This window comes from Tachyglossus aculeatus, chromosome 19, assembly GCF_015852505.1.
Source record: "Tachyglossus aculeatus isolate mTacAcu1 chromosome 19, mTacAcu1.pri, whole genome shotgun sequence".
In the NCBI taxonomy this organism is placed as follows: Eukaryota; Metazoa; Chordata; class Mammalia; order Monotremata; family Tachyglossidae; genus Tachyglossus; species Tachyglossus aculeatus.
The window spans coordinates 28938203-28957487 of record NC_052084.1 but is presented as its reverse complement, the minus strand read 5'-3'; the positions used below and the strand labels follow the sequence as shown (position 1 = coordinate 28957487).

The following is a 19285-nucleotide window of genomic DNA, read 5'->3' as shown; positions in this document are numbered from 1 at the left end:
AAAGAAAAAGAGGAAAGAGAGGGAGAGAGAGGATGAAGTCCTCTGTTCTCTTCATTTCCATGCTTTCTCTTCAAAGTCAAAATACTTGTCCTTAGAAAATAATTTCAATTAATTAAAATTCCATCTAAACTTCATTCCATTCATGCCTTTGTATGCTCCCTGGTCCTGGGTAAAAATATAGAATTTAGTTTAATCCTCAAAAGAAGAGAGATTTCACTCTCATAATTTAAACATTTTTACTTTATATTCTACTCTGGGCCAGAAATGAAAGGAACAATTTTCTGTGCTACAGTCCATCACGCTAAAACAGAAATAATGTCAAAACTAAAAACATTTTCTTTTATGTAATTTTCCTGGGGCTAGCATTCTTCTATTATATGTTTTAAATAAAAGAATCATAAAAAAAACAAGAGCCCTAATACACGGCTTTAAGTCCAACAGGTACTATAATTTACCACATTCTAAAACGATACAAATTAAGTCAATAAATTTAAACTGCAGGATAGCCTCAGTCCTACCAGTGCTGAGGTAAGCGGCATTATTTCTTCCGAACCAAGGTTTTAAACCAACTTAAATTATGATTTAAGCCGTCACCAAAACCTGCCGGTCTCAGCTCCGCAACATTGCCAAGATCCGCCCTTTCCTCTCCATCCATACCGCTACCCTGCTAATTCAAGCTCTCATCCTATCCCGTCTGGACTACTGCACTAGCCTTCTCTCTGATCTCCCATCCTCGTGTCTCTCTCCACTTCAATCCATACTTCATGCTGCGGCCCGGATTATCTTTGTCCCAGAAACGCTCTGGACATATTACTCCCCTCCTCAAAAACCTCCAATGGCTACCGATCAATCTGCGCATCAAGCAGAAACTCCTCACCCTGGGCTTCAAGGCTGTCCATCACCTCGCCCCCTCCTACCTCACCTCCCTTCTCTCCTTCTACTGCCCAGCCCGCACCCTCCGCTCCTCCACCACTAATCTCCTCACTGTACCTCGCTCTCGCCTGTCCCGCCATCGACCCCCGGCCCACGTCATCCCCCGGGCCTGGAATGCCCTCCCTCTGCCCATCCGCCAAGCTAGCTCTCTTCCTCCCTTCAAGGCCCTGCTGAGAGCTCACCTCCTCCAGGAGGCCTTCCCAGACTGAGCCCCTTCTTTCCTCTCCCCTCGTCCCCCTCTCCATCCCCCCGTCTTACCTCCTTCCCTTCCCCACAGCACCTGTATATATGTATATATGGTTGTACATATTTATTACTCTATTTATTTATTTATTTATTTATTTTACTTGTACATTTCTATCCTACTTATTTTATTTTGTTGGTATGTTTGGTTCTGTTCTCTGTCTCCCCCTTTTAGACTGTGAGCCCACTGTTGGGTAGGGACTGTCTCTATGTGATGCCAATTTGTACTTCCCAAGCGCTTAGTACAGTGCTCTGCACATAGTAAGCGCTCAATAAATACGATTGATTGATTGATTGATTGATGATTCAAAGGGTAATTCCTCAGCAAATGCAAATACAAATAGCAGAAAACTATTCGGTTTAAGAGAGGCCTCTAGTGGTTATAGTACTTATTATTAGTACCATCTTTTTAAATGACATAGTTTAGACTTTCTTTATGACAGGAATCAAAATCCCCGGGGAAATAGTTCAATTTGAAGCGAAATACTGCATTTCGATATTGAAGCAATCCATACAATTGAAGTGTCTGGAGCTTATGATTCTGTACATCATAAGTTACATGGAGGTAAAAACCATCATCTTTCTCAAAAGTAATCGATGTCTGCACATTTAGAAAAAATTTCAGAACAATAAAGAAACTTCAGCATTGCTGGTCTGATTCATATAAATATTAGATTGTCTGGTGGCAGAAACTCCTCCAGGAGATGTGAGGAATAATTTTCCGAGCACACAGATGGGAATTCATACCTTAACTACCTACATTTTTCCAGGACATAGCATTAAGTCCCAGCAAACCACTAAAGAAAGTTCTTCTCGCTCTCATTTTTACTTCAGTGAAATTGTAAATTAACAATATTGTAGTGAGCAACCAATAAATCTATTTGGATTACTTCCTTGCATTTATTCTTGTTTCTCCTCCCCAGGCAAAACTGACTAATGAAAAATATATTAAATATTTGAAGGGAGAGAAAAATGGAGAGGGGAGTCAATTAATCAATCGTATTTTGGAGGCGCTTACTGGGTGCAGAGCCCTGTACTAAGCACTTCGGAGAATACAATATAACAGAGTAGGTAGATACATTCCCTGCCCACAAGGAGTTTATAGTCCAGAGGTAAGAGTGAAGAAATCTCCACTCATGTTGCATATTTGCATTATTTGTATTAATAATAAATAATTATGATAGAAGTATTAATAATATATTCTTAAGGGTAAGGAGGTGTCTCCTACACTATCATATTCTCCCTAATGCTTAGAAAAATGCATTGCACACTGTAGGCACTCAATAAATGCAATTAATATCACACATGTACACATTTCCTGGCCACCTTATTCTCAAATATTTTAAATTTATATAAATTATACATCACTTTCTCTGCCTCCAAGACTTTCTGACCCTAAACTCTTTCAAAAAAATGATGAATTTACAACAATCAAATTCACCTTATTTGAACTGCTTAACAGCAAATAATATTGTTAAACCCTTCTCTAAATAGCTTCAGCATGCGAAAGTAACACCTCAGGGTTGGACGATTATAAATCTAGAAGGATAGAGGCTGAATTCAATTCTCTTTGCCCACCTCTAATGGTCACTGGCCAGGAAAGAACAGATGGTTAACAAATGTCTTTGAGGATGGTGATGGTTATTTCTCTTGGAGCTAGCGAATCAAAGTGGTCAGAAATCGCTTACCTACATGGTACTAAGAGGGACTGTTTTGGGAGAAAGATCACTAGGTGGAGAATGGCCAAGGGAGAGTGGAAAATAAAAGATATATATATGAACACTTAGGTGGTGGCCGAGGGAAAAGCCCTGGTAAGGGACATGGGGTGCTAGGAGAAGGATAAGGGGAACACATTTTGCTACAGTTTGCTGATACAGATTTCCCCACTACCTTATAACTAGGGAACTTCAGAGAGAAAAATATCTCTCCCCATCAGCTTTTTCCAATGCCTTTTTTGCTGGCATTTTCAACGCCACCATCATCATCATAACCATCAACAACACAACTTTTATTAAGTGCCTTACAATGTGCCAACCACTTCAACAACTGTTTTGGACAAACACGCCCAGAATAACTCAGTGTGAAAGCTATTTCATCTAATGTTGAGCTTCTTAAAAGTCACTTAGTGAAAATGGTTCAAAGAGCCCTCAGAAAAGCTGTAGGGTTGGTTCTCTGTTATTACTAATGTACTTCCTTCCCAAGAAAACTAAAAGGACATATTAAATAAGAATTATTTGAAGTGTTTAAATTATGTCCCTTTAGGAAAAAATCATACATCTCACCAGAGCCTATCTCTACCAATGCATGTTGCTTGTCATATATTTTTGTAGATTCTGTATGTTCACAACAGCACACATATGAGCAAATTCAAGACAACATGCATGTGAGAATTCAGCCCTTTATGGATTAGTCTTTTCATTCAAATTGCATTAAGTGGGTCACTTTCTCTTCCTAGAGTTTCATCGTCATTACTTGCTATATTTAACAAAACTACAGTTCAAATGACAGGCCAGTAATATTTCTTTCAGGTACATACTTTCTTCAGCCTGAGTTGAATACTTAAAGAAGGAATAGTATTTAGGTCCGAATGGAATGAACATGTGTGAGAGACATAATGTGGTTTCAAATAGAAAACATACTGAAGCAAAGGAGTCTGCTTTATTCTTTCCACTGATTCTAACAGCATCAACTTAGAAGGGTTAGCTCTCCCAAAGAGATAAGCAAACTACATTAGTTTGCTGGGGAACCACAAACGTGCATATTAAATATCATCTGAATCAACAATTAAATTCATCAGACAATGATCAGTCATTTCTCAATGACAACATAACCGGTCATGAACTGAAACATACAGATCAACTTCTCATAGCATTGGAAAATATTAGTTTTTGCTCTTTCTTGACAGCCTTTCCCACCAACGGGACCTTAAAAGCCTGCTATTAAAAATATCAGAAAGGGGTCAATTCAATTGGAATATCACCGGAATATACCTCTACAGCAGTGGAGTGCTTTAAATAGGTTGATGGGACACAGAAATCAGCCAAGAAGCAGCAAGAAAAATAACAAAGAGAAAACCAAACAGATCTTTATTTCTCCTTTTATAAATTCACTGCCAGACCTGGTCCAATAAGGAGGTGGGTGAGGGGTGTGTGTGAATCAATTAACTTCATTAACCAGCAGTCAAGAAAACCCCCCAAAACTCACTCGTAACTGATTTGTAAGAGAGAACAAAATAGGGTCTATTTTTTGCTCAGAAGATTTCAAAAAATGAGACTTTTTGACTTTAATATTGTTAAATTGATCCAGGAATAAAAATGAACTTAGCAGCCTCCTGACAAGTGTGAAAATAATAACTTCCGCACTGTCTCAGAAAGGCCCTTTGCTAAGCAAGAACGAAGAACAGAGTTTATATGCAAACTGAAAAGCTTTCAATGGCCATGTTTTAATTAAGCTTTGCAATAAACTCTCTAAATTATTCTTGGGGAAAATTGCTATGGATGTGTATCTATATACTACAGAAATGGAGTTAGATACTTTAAAAAAAACAGGCATTATTAAGATGATAAATAAAGACAGTGACAGAAGTTCAAAAAGCTACTTCTTCTGAAAATCCCGTGGGAAGAAGCAGCAGCCTGTCAAGACACTTGAGAATTCTGTTGAAAACCTTCCGTTCATGCTGACAGAAACTGGTACCTTCTTCACTTTTCCCTATGCTTGGTGCTCTTATTTATTCCCCTTCCTGGACAGTTTTAACCAAAACAACACTGCAGCTCCTTTCCCCTAACTCTGAGGAAAGTTAACGCTTTGGTGACTCCTCTTCAAAATCGACAGTGTCCGTCAGTTTTTATTTCCATTTTATAAAAATGCTCTGATTTAGACTTGAGGATGCCCTCCCTCCCTTTGTTTTTTTTTTTTCCTTCATCTGGTATTTTCCCCTCTCTCTTATCCCCATTTTTCCAACTTGCAACCATTTTTCCAAAGCTCGCCAACTTGTCTCAAATATTTAACTTTGCAGCATCTGATTTCTCCATCCTTTGGAAACCTCACACTGCAATTGGAGCGAACTTATCCAGCAGCTGCCCTAGATGAATTACGCCACATACGGGACTTTAATTCTGGTGTTGAAGAAATGTTTTTGGGTGGGGTTTTTTTTATCACTAATAGGCTTTCTTTGATTAGGTTTTCCAAAAGCCTGAGCATTGGTATCGGGTGTTTTAACAGACAATAGATATGGCTTGTCTACAGAAAAAAAAAACTGAAGGTCTGGTATTGGAAGAAATTACACAGATAATTCACCCAAACAAAACCAAAATAAGAGCTGACAACGATGATGTACCTTAATCTGGATTCACTGCGTATCTACTGAAGGGCCTGAATTCCAACTAGGTAGGTCTCATAGATGTACCTGTAATTAAGTGTCTGTCTTCCCGGGCTACACCATTATCTCCTTGAGGGCAGGAATCATGTCTATCAACTCTACTGTGCTCCCACAACTGCGTAAAGCAGTGCTCTGCACAGAGTAAGTGCTTGACAAATACTAATGAATGATCAATCGATTGGGTGGCTTGTTTTATACATATTTATTACTCTATTTATTTATTTTACTTGTACATATCTCTTCTATTTATTTTATTTTGTTAGTATGTTTGGTTTTGTTCTCTGTCTCCCCCTTTCAGACTGTGAGCCCACTGTTGGGTAGGGACTGTCTCTATATGTTGCCAACTTGTACTTCCCAAGTGCTTAGTACAGTGCTCTGCACACAGTAAGCGTTCAATAAATACAATTGATTGATTGATTGTTTTCAAAATGGATGCCTGAATGAACCAATGCTAAGGCTCCCTGTTCTTCATCACACGGTGGGGAGGGAACATGTCTACCGACTTCTGGACTGTAAGCCCGGTGTGGGCAGGGATTGTCTCTCTCATTTGCTGAATTGTACTTTCCAAGCACTTAAACAGTGCTCTGCACACAGTAAGCGCTCAATAAATATGATTCTACAACTGAAAAGCAACTAGACCTCCTAGACACCCCATAATTCATTCAATCGTATTTATTGAGCACTTACTGTGTGCCGAGCACTGTACTACGTGCTTGGAAAGTACAATTTGGCAACATATAGAGACAGTCCCTACCCAACAGTGGGCTCACAGTCTGGAAGGGGGAGACAGAGAACAAAACCAAACACATTAACAAAATAAAATGAATAGATATGTACAAGTAAAATAAATAGAGTAATAAATATGTACAAACATATACACAGGTGCTGTGGGGAAGGGAAGGAGGTAAGATGGGGGGGATGGAGAGGGGGATGAGGGGGTCCCCCTCGTCCATCACCAACAAGTCCATCACTTGTTGAGGACACAAGTCTCTGGTGTACAGTGGCACAGAGACACAATACAATCTCAGATTCTTTTTAATGATAATTGTAGCATTTGTTAAGTGCTTACTTTGTGCCAGGCACTATACTAGGCTCTGGGGTGGTGGATACAAGAAAATTGGGTCGGACACAGTCCCCAAACCCACGGGGCTCACAGTCTTAATGCTCATTTTACAGGTGAGGTAGCAGAGTGAAGTTAAGTGACTTGCCCAAGGTCACACAGCAGACCAGTGGCAGAGTGGGATTAGAACCCAGGCACACTTGACTTCAGACCTGTTCTCTATACATTAGGCCATGCTGCTTCTCTTTGGTATTTGTTAAGAGCTTACTACGCATCAAAAGATGATGTCAAGAAGCAGAGTGGCTTTGTGGGTAGAGAATCAGGAGGACCTGGATTCTAATCCTGACTCTTCCCCCTGTCTGCTTGGTGACCTTGGGCAAGTCATGTCACTTCTCAGTGCCTCAATTACTTCATCTGTAAAACAGGGATTAAAACTGTGAGGCCCGAATAGACTGAGTCCAACTTGATTACCTTGCATCTACCCAGCTTGAAACATAGTAAGTGCCTAGCAAATGTGACAGAAAGATGACTCTTTTATATTATAGCATATTCTTATAGCTCTGTTGTACTGTACTCTCCCAAGTGCTTAGTAGAGTGCTTTCTAAATAAATGTGATTGATTGATATCAGGAGAGGTTGCATCTGACTGTAAATTGTAGCTTTCATCTGTTCGCACGGAAACCCAGGGTCTGAATTGATTTGAGACTGTTCTCAGCAAACCGAGTGCATTGTAATTTCCATATTAGTTTAAACCCAGCAATCTGAAAAAATTGCTCTCTACTAGGAAGTTGCAAACCTGAGGGCTTTGATTTTTCCAGAGGTATTCTGTTACCCATGTCTAGTATTTAGAAACTGTCAAGTGGGTTAGCCAAAAGCATTAGCTCGAACAAAATCATAATGAGTCTGAATCCTTTTCTAAATCACCCGACACCGCCGGCAAAAACTATCTATTAGACTGGGGTAACCAAGCAGTAGCAAGGCATTTTAACATCGCAAACTTCAGAAAAATCTTGTCAAAGCTGTCAATGCCGCCAAAGCACCAAAAGTAGCATGGCCTAGTGGGTAGGGCATCGGCCTGTAAATCAGAAGGACCTGGATTCTAATCCCAGCTCTGCCGCTTGTCTGCTGTGTGACCTTGAGCCAGTCACTTCACTTCTCTAGGCCTCAGTTCCCTCATCTGTAAAATGGGGATTAAGACTGTGAGCTCCATGAGAAGCAGCGTGGAATAGTGGAAAGAGCACGGGCTTGGGAGTCAGAGGTCATGGGTTCAAATTCCGGCTCCTCCACTTGTCAGCTGTGTGACTTTGGCCAAGTCACAACTTCTCTGTGCCTCACTTACCTCATCTGTAAAATGGGGATTAAGACTGTGAGCCCCCTGTGGGACAACCTGATCACCTTGTAACCTCTCCAGCGCTTAGAGCAGTGCTTTGCATATAGTAAGCACTTAATAAATGCCATCTTTATTATTATTATTTTTATATTATTATGTGGGACATGGACTGTGTCCAACCTGATTAGCTTGTATTTACCCCAGTGCTTCATACATTGCCTGGCACATAGCAAGCATTTAACCAATACCATAAAAAAAAAAAATCACATCCACCATTTCATTCATTCATTCACTCCACTGTACTTACTGAGTGCTTACTGTGTGTACAGCACTGTATTAAGTGCTTAGGAAAGTACAGTACAACAATAAACAATGACATTCCCTGCCCACATGAGCTCAGTGACAACTTCCAGAAAGCCGACAGCAATAATATGTCTGCTATTGTGGATTTTCACAACGGAGACATCACATCCCTACCTTACACACTGTCTCCACATCCCAAGGTAAAATTGTCTTCAGGTCGATGACCTCACAGGATACTCCCAGTTTTTCTTGAGCCATTGCTGCCACTTCCTTGATTACATGAACCTATAATGAGACCGAGTTTGTGAGTTCCCTGAAATGACCCAAGTTCACTTCCCCTTGCCTATTCTCTTGTATGTATTTACTATTCTATTTATTTTATTTTGTTGATATGTTTTGTTTTGTTGTCTGTCTCCCCCTTCTAGACTGTGAGCCCGTTGTTGGGTAGGGACCGTCTCTATATGTTGCCAACTTGAACTTCCCAAGCGCTTAGTATAGTGTTCTACACATAGTAAGCGCTCAATAAATATGATTGAATGAATGAATGCTTTCATTCAATCACATTTATTGAGCGCTTACTGTGTGCAGAGCAGCTGCCTGCCTGCTTCATACCGCTTCTGCCGTCTATCGGTTATGCTCGCTTATACTGTTACCATTTTATAGAAATCAATGAACTAGTGAGAAGTAAACCAAGTCAGTTCCTGATCTGTAACCTTGGTTCTCTGACTGTGCCTTGGAGTTACAATAAAAGCAGTAACAATAATAATAGCATTTGTAAAGCGCTTACTACGGGCCAAACACTGTACTCACTGAGGTGGATACAAGAAATCGGGTTGGACATAGTCCCTGTCCCACTTGGGGCTCACAGTCTTAAACCGCGTTGTACAGATGAGGTAACTGAGGCACAAAGAAGGCAAGTGACTTGCCCAAGGTGACAGAGCAGATAGGTGAAAGAGCCGAGATTAGAACCCACGTCCTTCTGACTATGAGACCCGGGCTCTATCCATTAGGCAACACTGCTCCAGTGGGCTGCACAAAACCTCTTGGTGGGTGTAATTAATTTCCCTTCTGTTTCTACCATCGCTGAGCATCGGAGGGTCTGAGTACAACCCAACCCAACATGCACACGTCTGGAAATGATCGCCTGCCTCACAAAAAGCAGTGCGGCCTTGTGGCAAGTGTGTAGGAGAGGAGAAATAGGTTCTTATAACCCCCAAGACCTAAAATAATCCACTCACCTTCCCATTGTTGGGTAGGGACCATCTCTGTATGTTGCCGACTTGTACTTCCCAAGTGCTTAGTACAGTGCTCTGTACGCAGTAAGTGCTCAATAAATACGATTGAATGAATGAATGAAAAAGAGAGAGGATCTTTAGGAAAGGGGAATAGTAGCTTCCATGTGGGCAGAGAAAGGAAAATGGGAAGGGAAGAAGCAGCCCTGAACAATCAATCTATCGATCGCTGGCATTTACTGAGTACTTCGGGTGGACAGAGCGCTGTACTAAGCGCTTGAAAGAGAACAACAGGGCTGGGAGAAATGATCCACATCCTCCAGAATCTTACAATCTGGCAAGGGAGACGGCTATTAAAATAAATTAGGTTAGGGAAGAGGCTGGGGGGAGGAGGGCGGGGGATTAGGTTTTGGAGGAAAAGGTAGGAAAGAAGAGAAAGCTGAGCCCAAGTCTCCTTAGCAGCAGCTTTGAAGCGCCAAGGCAACCATCCACATAGGGAATCCACTTGGGATCAGCTGATATGGTCTTAGACCAGCCTTGGAGGAACCATAAAAGATTTTCAGCTTTGCAGTTTCTCTCACTTGCTCCATTAATGTTCAGAAATGGAACAAAGGAGTGATTTTCTAAATTAATTTGCAGCAGAATAAACTTCCCCGCTACATACATTTGCTTTTCCAACAAGAACATTTATTTCATTTCTGGCATCCTGCCTTGGCAGAGGGAATTAACCATTTTAAGTTCTTTGTCATCTTAACCATTTTTCACCGATGAAGACATCCAGACCGAACATTACGGCTTAATAACTTGTCTCGTATGACGAGAACAAAAAAAAATTGGACAAAGCTATAAGAAAGAATTATCACTAGTTGTTCTAATTGTCTTGGATATTCGAGGCACATATCCTACATTAGAGAACCTTAGCATTTCTCTCTCAAAGAGTCAAGATTATAGGTCAGGTTCTCAGGCGGCAAAATGGCTATAGAGACCAGGTATTTGGCTTCGATCAAAATGAGAATGAATATCCTCAGTGTTACTATCACCACAATTATTTATTGAACACACCCTGCCTAGGCTCTGACCGGAGAAAAGCCATGAAAATTAGTAGATATTGTCCCTGCCCATTAGTTCATTAGGAAATTCCTTTTAATAAAAAGCTAATTGAAACTAACTACAGTGTTTACTAGCACTTGTGGAAAACTGAAAGAATCCGTTCCAATGAGATGGATCCTTTTTTTTTTTCTTGGAAAGAAATTTTTGAAGCCAAATTTTTTGAAAGTCTGTGACTTGAGGGTAGGGATCGTGTCTACTCTACTGTACTCTCCCAAGCATTCATACAGTGCTCTGCACATAGTAAAAACTCACTGACTGACTGTGGGCAGGGTATGTGTCTGCCAACTTTGTTATATTGTACTCTTCCAAGACCTTAGTACAGTGCTCTGCACATAGTAAGTGCTCAAGAAATACCACTGGTGATGATGATGATTCCTCCTAGCATCTTTTGGGGTAAGGAGGGATGTATAGAGGCCCATCATAACTGTCCAAAATAATAATAATAATTACTATTATGGTATTTGTTAAGTGCTTACTATATGCCAAGCACCGTTTTTGGTAATCAGGTTGTCCCACATGGGGCTCACAATCTTAATCCCTATTTTACAGATGAGGTAACTGAGGCACAGAGAAGTTATGAGGTTACATAGCAGACAAGTGGCGGATCTGGGATTAGAACCCACATCCTCTGACTCCCAAGCCCGTGCTCTCTCCTCTAAGCCACGCTGCGCTGGTGTCAATGCACCGTGCTATAAAGAGCCAGGCCTGAAAAATCTCCTTCCAGCATGCTCCATGTTTCATAGATGCCTTAGGGAAGCAGTGTGGCCTAGTCAGGCCTGGGATTCAGAAAACCTGGGTTCTAATCCGGGCTCCACCACTTGCTTGCTATATGACCCTGGGCAAATCTCTTAAATGTCTCAGTGCCTCGGTTTCCACATCTGTGATATGGGGATTCAATACCTCCTCTCCATCTCCCTTCTTCTATCTGCACCATTCATTCAATCGTGTTTATTGAGTGCTTAATGTGTGCAGAGCACTGTACTAAGCGCTTGACCAGTGTTTAAGAGCTTAACAAATACAATTACCATCACCATTATTATTATTATTTTTCTTAAAGACTCACTGACCTGTGTCCCCCAAGCGACCAAAGTGACATCGCTTCCTTCTTGCAGCACTTCAGCCTGAGACAGAGGGATGTAGAACGGTTCAATGGGTACTTGTTCCACTGGAAAAAAAACATAGAGAGAAACGAGCAAAGGTTAGGTGCTTCTCCCTCAGTGACGTCTGCCCTGTAAGAACAGAAAACCCTCACAATAGCACAACCTGAACACGAAATAGTTATTTCCACTCAGTGAGAAAGCATACCATAAGTTCATTAGAGCCAGAACGCAATTTATTACCAGGTATCAGAAGGGAAAATACTCTTGACGGCAATCAAGAGTTTATCATCGAGCGTTGACTGATACGCCGAAATCCTATCGGAATAAATCACGCCGGCAGCCAAGTTGTCAGCCAAGGCCCAGAATCTGCAGCCAGGGATACCGGGGCCAACCGCCATGCTGACTAAAACTTCCAAGAGTAGTTCAACACCCATGAACTGCAGACTCTTCCAAAGCCAACCCTGAAGTCCTCAGAGGGATAAAGGATTGAAGCAATCGACCTGGGCCATGAGGAGGAGGAATCATCTGGCGGGGAAGGGAGGAGCACTTTCGGGATGTCCCCCTCAAACTGCCAATGAAGGCAGTGAAGCGGGGAAAAGGTTGAAGGTCAGAAACCAAGTCATGGAAGGAGTGATCACCTTCTGCCAGGAAAAGAGGCCTCAGGAACGAGAAATGCTGAGAAGGATCCAACGGGCCTCGGGTGAGGGTTGGGGAGAATGTAAGAAGAGCGTGTGACTGAGAGGTTTTTTTTTTTTTAAATCTGCTTTACCTGGGTTAGATCTCTTTCCGGACACTGACCTGTTTCCTGGTCTCCCAAAAATCCACTGATCTTTGACAGGGAGAATAACATGCCCTTGTGGAAAGAGCTCAGCCCTGGGAATCAGAGGACATGGGTTCTAGTCTCCAGACTGTATAGTCATTGTGGAAAGCGAATGTGTCTGTTATATTATTATATTGTACTCTCCCAAATGCTTAGTCTGGTCCTCTGCACACGGTAAGCGCCGAAGAAATATGATTGATTGGTGCTATCTGTAGCACTCATTTGTGCTCGGCTACTCATTTTGACCACTCAAAATATTTTTATGGTTTTCTCCCTTATTAGAGTGTAAGCCTCTTATAGGTAGGGGCTGTGCTTCCCAAGTCTCTGGTAATAATAACAACTATGGTATTTGGTAAGCCCTTACTATGTGCCAAGCTCTGTTCTAAGCACGGGGGTAGATACAAGATAATCAGGTTGGTCACAGTCCCTGTCCCACATGGGGCTCCCAGTCTTAATCTCCATTTTACAGATGAGGGAACTGAGGCACAGAGAAGTGAAGTGACTTGCCCAAGGTCACACGGCAGACAAGTAGCAGAGCCGGGATTAAAACCCACGTCCTCTGATTCCCAAGTCCGTGGTCTTACCACTGACCCATGCTGCTTTCCCACCAACTCAGTCGCCAACCGGGGATTTAATAAGTGCTGCTGTTGCTGCTACTTCTACTACCGCTGCTAGTATTGATAATGATAATAATAGCAGCAGTAGTACAAATACAACTATTAATAATAATGATGGTATTTGTTAAGTGCTTACTATGTGCCAAGCACTGTTCTAAGCGCTGGGGAGCATACAAGGTGATCAGGTTGTCCCATGTGGGGCTCACAGTCTTCATCCCCATTTTACCGATTAGTTAACTGAGGCACAGAAAAGTTAAGTGACTTGCCCAAAGTCACACAGCTGACAATTGGCAGGGCTGGGATTTGAACCCATGACCTCTGACTCCAAAGCCTGTGCTCTTTCCACTGAGCCATGCTGCTTCTCCATTATTGATAATAATAATAATTGTGGTATTTGTTGAGTGCTCATTATGTGCCAAGCACCGTACTGAGCCCTGGGGCAGATACATGATAATCAGGTCCCATGTGGGGCTCACAGTCTAAGAGGAAGGAGAACAGAACTCGTGGCTCAGTGGAAAGAGCCCGGGCTTTGGAGTCAGTGGTCGTGGGTTCAAATCCCGGCTCTGCCAATTGTCAGCTGCGTTACCTTGGGCAAGTCACTTAACTTCTCTGGGCCTCAGTTACCTCATCTGTAAAATGGGGGTTGACTGTGTGCCCCCTGTGGGACAACCTGATCACCTTGTATCCCCCCAGCACTTAGAACAGTGCTTTGCACATAGTAAGCGCTTAATAAATGCCATCATTATTATTATTATTACTACTTAGAACAGTATTCGAGACATAGTAAGAGCTTAATAAATGCCATAAAAAAAAACAGGATTGAATCCCCATTTTGCAGATGAGGAGACAGATGCACAGAGAAGTGAAGTGACTTGTCCAAGGTCACATGGCAGGTATGTGGTGGATTGGAACCCTGGTCTTCTAGACTGTGAGCCTACTGTTGGGTAGGGACCGTCTCTATATGTTTCCAACTTGTACTTCCCAAGCGCTCAGTACAGTGCTCTGCACACAGTAAAGCGCTCAATAAATACGATTGATTGATTGATTGATTGGTCCTCTGACCCCCGGGCCTCTGCTCTTTCCATTAGGCTAAGTTGCTTCCCTAAGCCATGCTTTTTCTACTGCTGCTACTACTACTGTTACTTTTATTCTATTTATTTTATTTTGTTAGTATGTTTGGTTTTGTTCTCTGTTTCCCCCTTTTAGACTGTGAGCCCACTGTTGGGTAGGGACTGTCTCTATATGTTGCCAACTTGTACTTCCCAAGCGCTTAGTACAGTGCTCTGCACACAGTAAGCGCTCCATAAATACGATTGATTGATTTATATTACAGCTGCTACTACGCAACATTGCTTCTCACCCTGCTGTGTGACGTTATTCAGGTTTCACCTCAGTTCTTCGCAAGCAGTAGCTTGGCACATTTCATTCATTCATTCAATCATAGTTATTGAGCGCTTCCTGTGTGCACAGCACTGTACTAAGCGCTTGGGAAGTCCAAGTTGGCAACATGTAGAGACGGTCCCTGCCCAACGGCGGGCTCATGGTCTAGAAGGGCTCACAGTCTAGTCTAGTCTCACAGTCTAGTATTTCTTCCCAATACTTCTGCTGCTACGTCTACTACTGTTGCCACTACTACTACGATCGCTGCTTCTTCTATTATCATCATCATCATCAATCATATTTATTGAGCGCTTACTGTGTGAAGAGCACTGTACTAAGCGCTTGGGCAGTACAAGTTGGCAACATATACTGCTGCTACTATCGTCAGGAGATAACTCTATATACACTTGACACATCCCTGCCTACCGGGAAGAACTAAATCCAACTCCAAACCGGATTCTCAGGTCACTCAGAAATTTCAACCAACTCCTTTCCGATTTAGTCCTTTAATCACTCCTTTAGAAAACGCCTTCGGGAAAATAACGACTCATTTTTTTCTTTCAATGAACTTCATCAGTGCTCCGTCGTTTGAAATTCATAAGAGAAGCAGCGTGGCTCAGTGGAAAGAGCCCAGGCTTTGGAGTCAGAGGTCATGGGTTCGAATCCCGGCTCTGCCACATGTCTGCTGTGTGACCTTGGGCAAGTCACTTAACTTCTCTGAGCCTCAGTCACCTCATCTGTAAATGGGGATTGACTGTGAGCCCCACGTGGGACAACCTGATCATGTTATATCCCCCCACCGCTTAGAACAGTGCTTTGCACATAGTAAGTGCTTAACAAATGCCATTATTATTATTATTATTATAAGAGTCGTGGCACTAATCTACTGTAAGGGCAAGTTTTTTCTCTCCACTTTGGGCACTGCTGAAGAATGAGACAAATCAATAAAACCCACAAGTTTCCTATTTTAAAGACTCCAGAGACATATAGTGCCTCAACATCTAATTAATAAATAGTTTTATCAACGTTTTCACACACTGAATTGTCCAGTTGTTTTCCTGACTTTGCTAGTCGGAGATAAAACAGAAACAAATGGACAGGAGTTCCTTGTAAGAATAAATAAATGACCGCCTTTTGGTTATTACTTGCTAAAAGGTGAGATGATACCCAAGTAACTTAATGTAGCAGCATGAGAAGCAGTGTCGCCTAATGGTCAGAGCACAGGGCTGGGAGTCAGAAGGACCTGGGTTCTAATCCCAGCTCTACTTGTCTGCTGTGTGACCTTGGGCAAGTCACCTAGCTTCTCTGTGCCTCAGTTACCTCATCTGTAAACTGAGGATTCAGCCTCATGTGGAACGCAGGCTGCAGTCAACCTGATTATCTTGTAACTACCCCAGCACTTAGAACAGTGTTTAAACCAAACACCATTTGGTTTAAACCAAAAAAATACCATTTTTTAAAAAAAAGACAGTCCTTCCATGATGTTCTGTCTCACGGTGGCTTTTGGATACAGTGCTGTTAGGGAATTAGGGAACGTTCTTTCGACAGCGCTGGTCTGTCTGGAGAGGGCATGATGCGAAGTTGGAAAAAACTGTGAGCCTGCATGGTGTGTTGGTCAAGTCAAGGGACATTACTGGAAATCGAGTTTTCCTCAACATAGGGCTCTGTGTAGAGAATCAATCAATCAATCACATTTATTGAGCACTTACTGTGTGCAGAGCACTGTACTAAGCACTTGAAGAGAGAAGAAGAGTTCTGCTCACAGAATGCGCTCAATAAACACCACTGACTGACTGAGTCTTCTATTCAGGACTCTTTCCATGTATTCCTTATGTTTATCTACTTTCAGTGTCTTTAATGGCTACGTTCCTCGACAGATACTTTTGGGGGAACATCTTTACAAAAAAATCACATTTCACTCAGATTATCATCACCTGAGGGAAGAATAATTTCAAGTGAAAATTTAGCGACGGCTGCGAAATCAAATGAAGACGTGGCCCAGTGAAGAAACATCAAAAACGGCCCTTGGTGGAGGGAAAAAAATGAAATATTGGCTATTTGAACCACAGGACGATGATTTGGGTTTGGATAACACTTCCCTTGGACTATTAAAAATGAAAGGGCCATCTCTGGCCTACCTTTGTACTGTGGTCAGTGTTGGAAGGAGAAGGCTCAAATTTACAACTCATGCTTTCAACGGCAAGAGAACAGATGTGCAACGGAGGCATTCCTTACACTCCATTTTCTTTGACAGAAACTGATATCCCAGAGCAGACTCTCAAGTGCAGCCAAGATTTCCAACGAACATTAGTAGTCGGGGCTTTCGTTCTGGTCTGACTCACTTCACTCTAAAGATTGATGAATAACGATGATAGTATGTATTAAGCATTTATTGGGTGGCAACCACTGTGATAAACTGTGTTAATATTCATTCATTCATTCAATCGGATTTACTGAGCGCTTACTGTGTTCAGAGCACTGTACTAAGCGCTTGGGAAGTACAGGTTGGTAACATATAGAGACAGTCCCTACTCAACAGCAGGCTCACAGTCTTGTCCATGCTGTGGGTCGGAGACGATTCGGCAGCATAAGACAAGAGGCTAGACCCCAGCAGTGGTGAAATAGGGTTTATACTTCCCAGCTGTGGAAGTTAGGTTCCCTAATGGACCTAACGTTAGCAGAAACACAATTTTTGTCTTACGCTGTTCTGTCGTGTAAAACTAAATTAAATTCTTATGGATACCGTTATAGGACTCAAAGGAATTAGCATTATGTGCCCTCGGTCACACTGGGTTAAGATTTGTGCTCCAAAAAGTTTTCCTAAACTTGTTCTAGGTTGTTCAAGTACTTAGGAAAATCACAATTACAGTAACATTTAAAATTTGGTTTAAAATACTTAGATATCCATTGTGCTTCACGCTGTTACTGTATTCATTCATGGATTATTTTATCAGTAATTTATTAGCATTATATTTATTCATTTTACTTGTACATATCTATTCTCTTTATTTTATTTTGTTAGTATGTTTGGTTTTGTCTCCCCCTTTTAGACTGTGAGCCCACTGTTGGGTAGGGACTGTCTCTATATGTTGCCAATTTGTACTTCCCAAGCGCTTAGTCCAGTACTCTGCACACAGTAAGCGCTCAATAAATACGATTGATGATGATGATGATGATTTACTGAGCTCCCACTGCGTGCGCCGGACACTTCGTCCCCGCCCTCAGGGAGTTGATGATCTTCTGGGAGAGGCGAGAAGCCAGACCCCGTCGGTGGTATTTGCTGAGCGCTCAGAGTGTACCCGGCCCCGAGGGAAGTGTCCGGGGGGGAGTCAGCGGGCTACCCCGTCTCCTCCGGCCATCGGAGTGGGCCCGGGGAGGGACCTACCTCTCTCACAGGCCCTTCCCAAGTAGCCCGAGCCGGAGCAGTCGCAGACGAAGCGGTTCCAGCCGTAATATGTTTGGTTTTGTTGTCCGTCTCCCCTTTCTAGACTGTGAGCCCGCTGTGGGGTAGGGACCGTCTCTAGATGTCGACAACTTGCACCTCCCAAGTACAAGTTGTTCTGCACACAGTAAGCGCTCAATAAATACGATTGAGAATGCCAGTTAATCCGGTCAGACACAGTCCCTGCCCCACTCACGGACCAAGTAGAAGGGAGAACAGGTATTTAATCCCCTTTTGGCAGATGAGGAAACTGAGGCAGAGATGTTAAGAAACTTGTCCGAGGTCCCACAGCAGGCAAGAGGTGAGAAGCAGCGTGGCCCAGTGGGAAAATAATCAACCAATCAATTGTATTTATTGAGCACTTACTGTGTGCAGAGCACTGTACTAAGCGCTTGGGAAGTACAAGTTGGCAACATATAGAGACAGTCCCTACCCAACAGTGGGCTCACAGTCTAGAAGGGGGAGACGGAGAACAAAACCAAACATACTAACAAAATAAAATAAATAGAATAGATATGTACAGTAATGCCTGGGAATCAGAGGGCCTGGGTTCTAATCCCAGCTCCCCCACTTTCCTGCTGTGTGACTTTGTTTCTTAACTTCTCTGTACCTCAGTTACCTCATCTGTCAAACAGGAATTTAGAGTGTGAGCTCTATATGGCACAGGGACTGTGTCCAATCTGATTAGCTTCAATCTACCTCAGAACATAGTACAGTGCCTGCCACAAAGTAAGCGCTTAATCAATCAATCGTATTTATTGAGCGCTTTACTGTGTGCAGAGCACTGTGCTACGCGCTTGGGAAGTACAAGTTGGCAACATATAGAGACGGTCCCTACCCAACAGTGGGCTCACAGTCTAGCTTAACAAATACCAGTTAAAACAAAAGAAGTGGTGGTGCTAGAATTAGAGAAGCAGCGTGGCTCAGTGGAAAGAGCCCGGGCTTTGGAGTCAGAGGTCATGGGTTCAAATCCCGGCCCCACCACTTGTCAGCTGTGTGACTTTGGGCAAGTCACTTCACTTCTCTGAGCCTCAGTTACCTCATCTGTAAAATGGGGATGAAGACTGTGAGCCCCCGTGGGACAACCAGATCACCTTGTAACCTCCCCAGTGCTTAGAACAGTGCTTTGCACATAGTAAGCACTTAATAAATGCCATTATTATTATTATTATTGGGAGTCAGAGGTCATGGGTTCTAATCCTGGCTCTGCCACATGCCTGCTGTGTGACCTTGAGCAGGTCACTTCACTTCTCTGAGTCTCAGTTCCCTCATCTGCAAAATGGGGATTAAGACCGTGAGCCCCACCATGGGACAACCTGATCACCTTGTATCCTCCCC

At 42.6% G+C, this 19285-nt stretch overlaps 1 protein-coding gene across 1 annotated transcript in view; it reads right to left on the bottom strand.

Moving 5' to 3' along the window:
• The window catches only part of BCKDHB (branched chain keto acid dehydrogenase E1 subunit beta), a 140525-nt gene that overhangs the window by 91624 nt on the left and 29616 nt on the right, over positions 1–19285 (bottom strand). The window contains exons 7-8 of the mRNA XM_038761083.1: positions 11656–11753; positions 8421–8531 (exon numbers count right to left, since the gene is read on the bottom strand). Of these exons, the coding sequence (XP_038617011.1) occupies positions 8421–8531; positions 11656–11753 (209 nt within the window). The remainder of the gene's footprint in view (positions 1–8420; positions 8532–11655; positions 11754–19285) is intronic.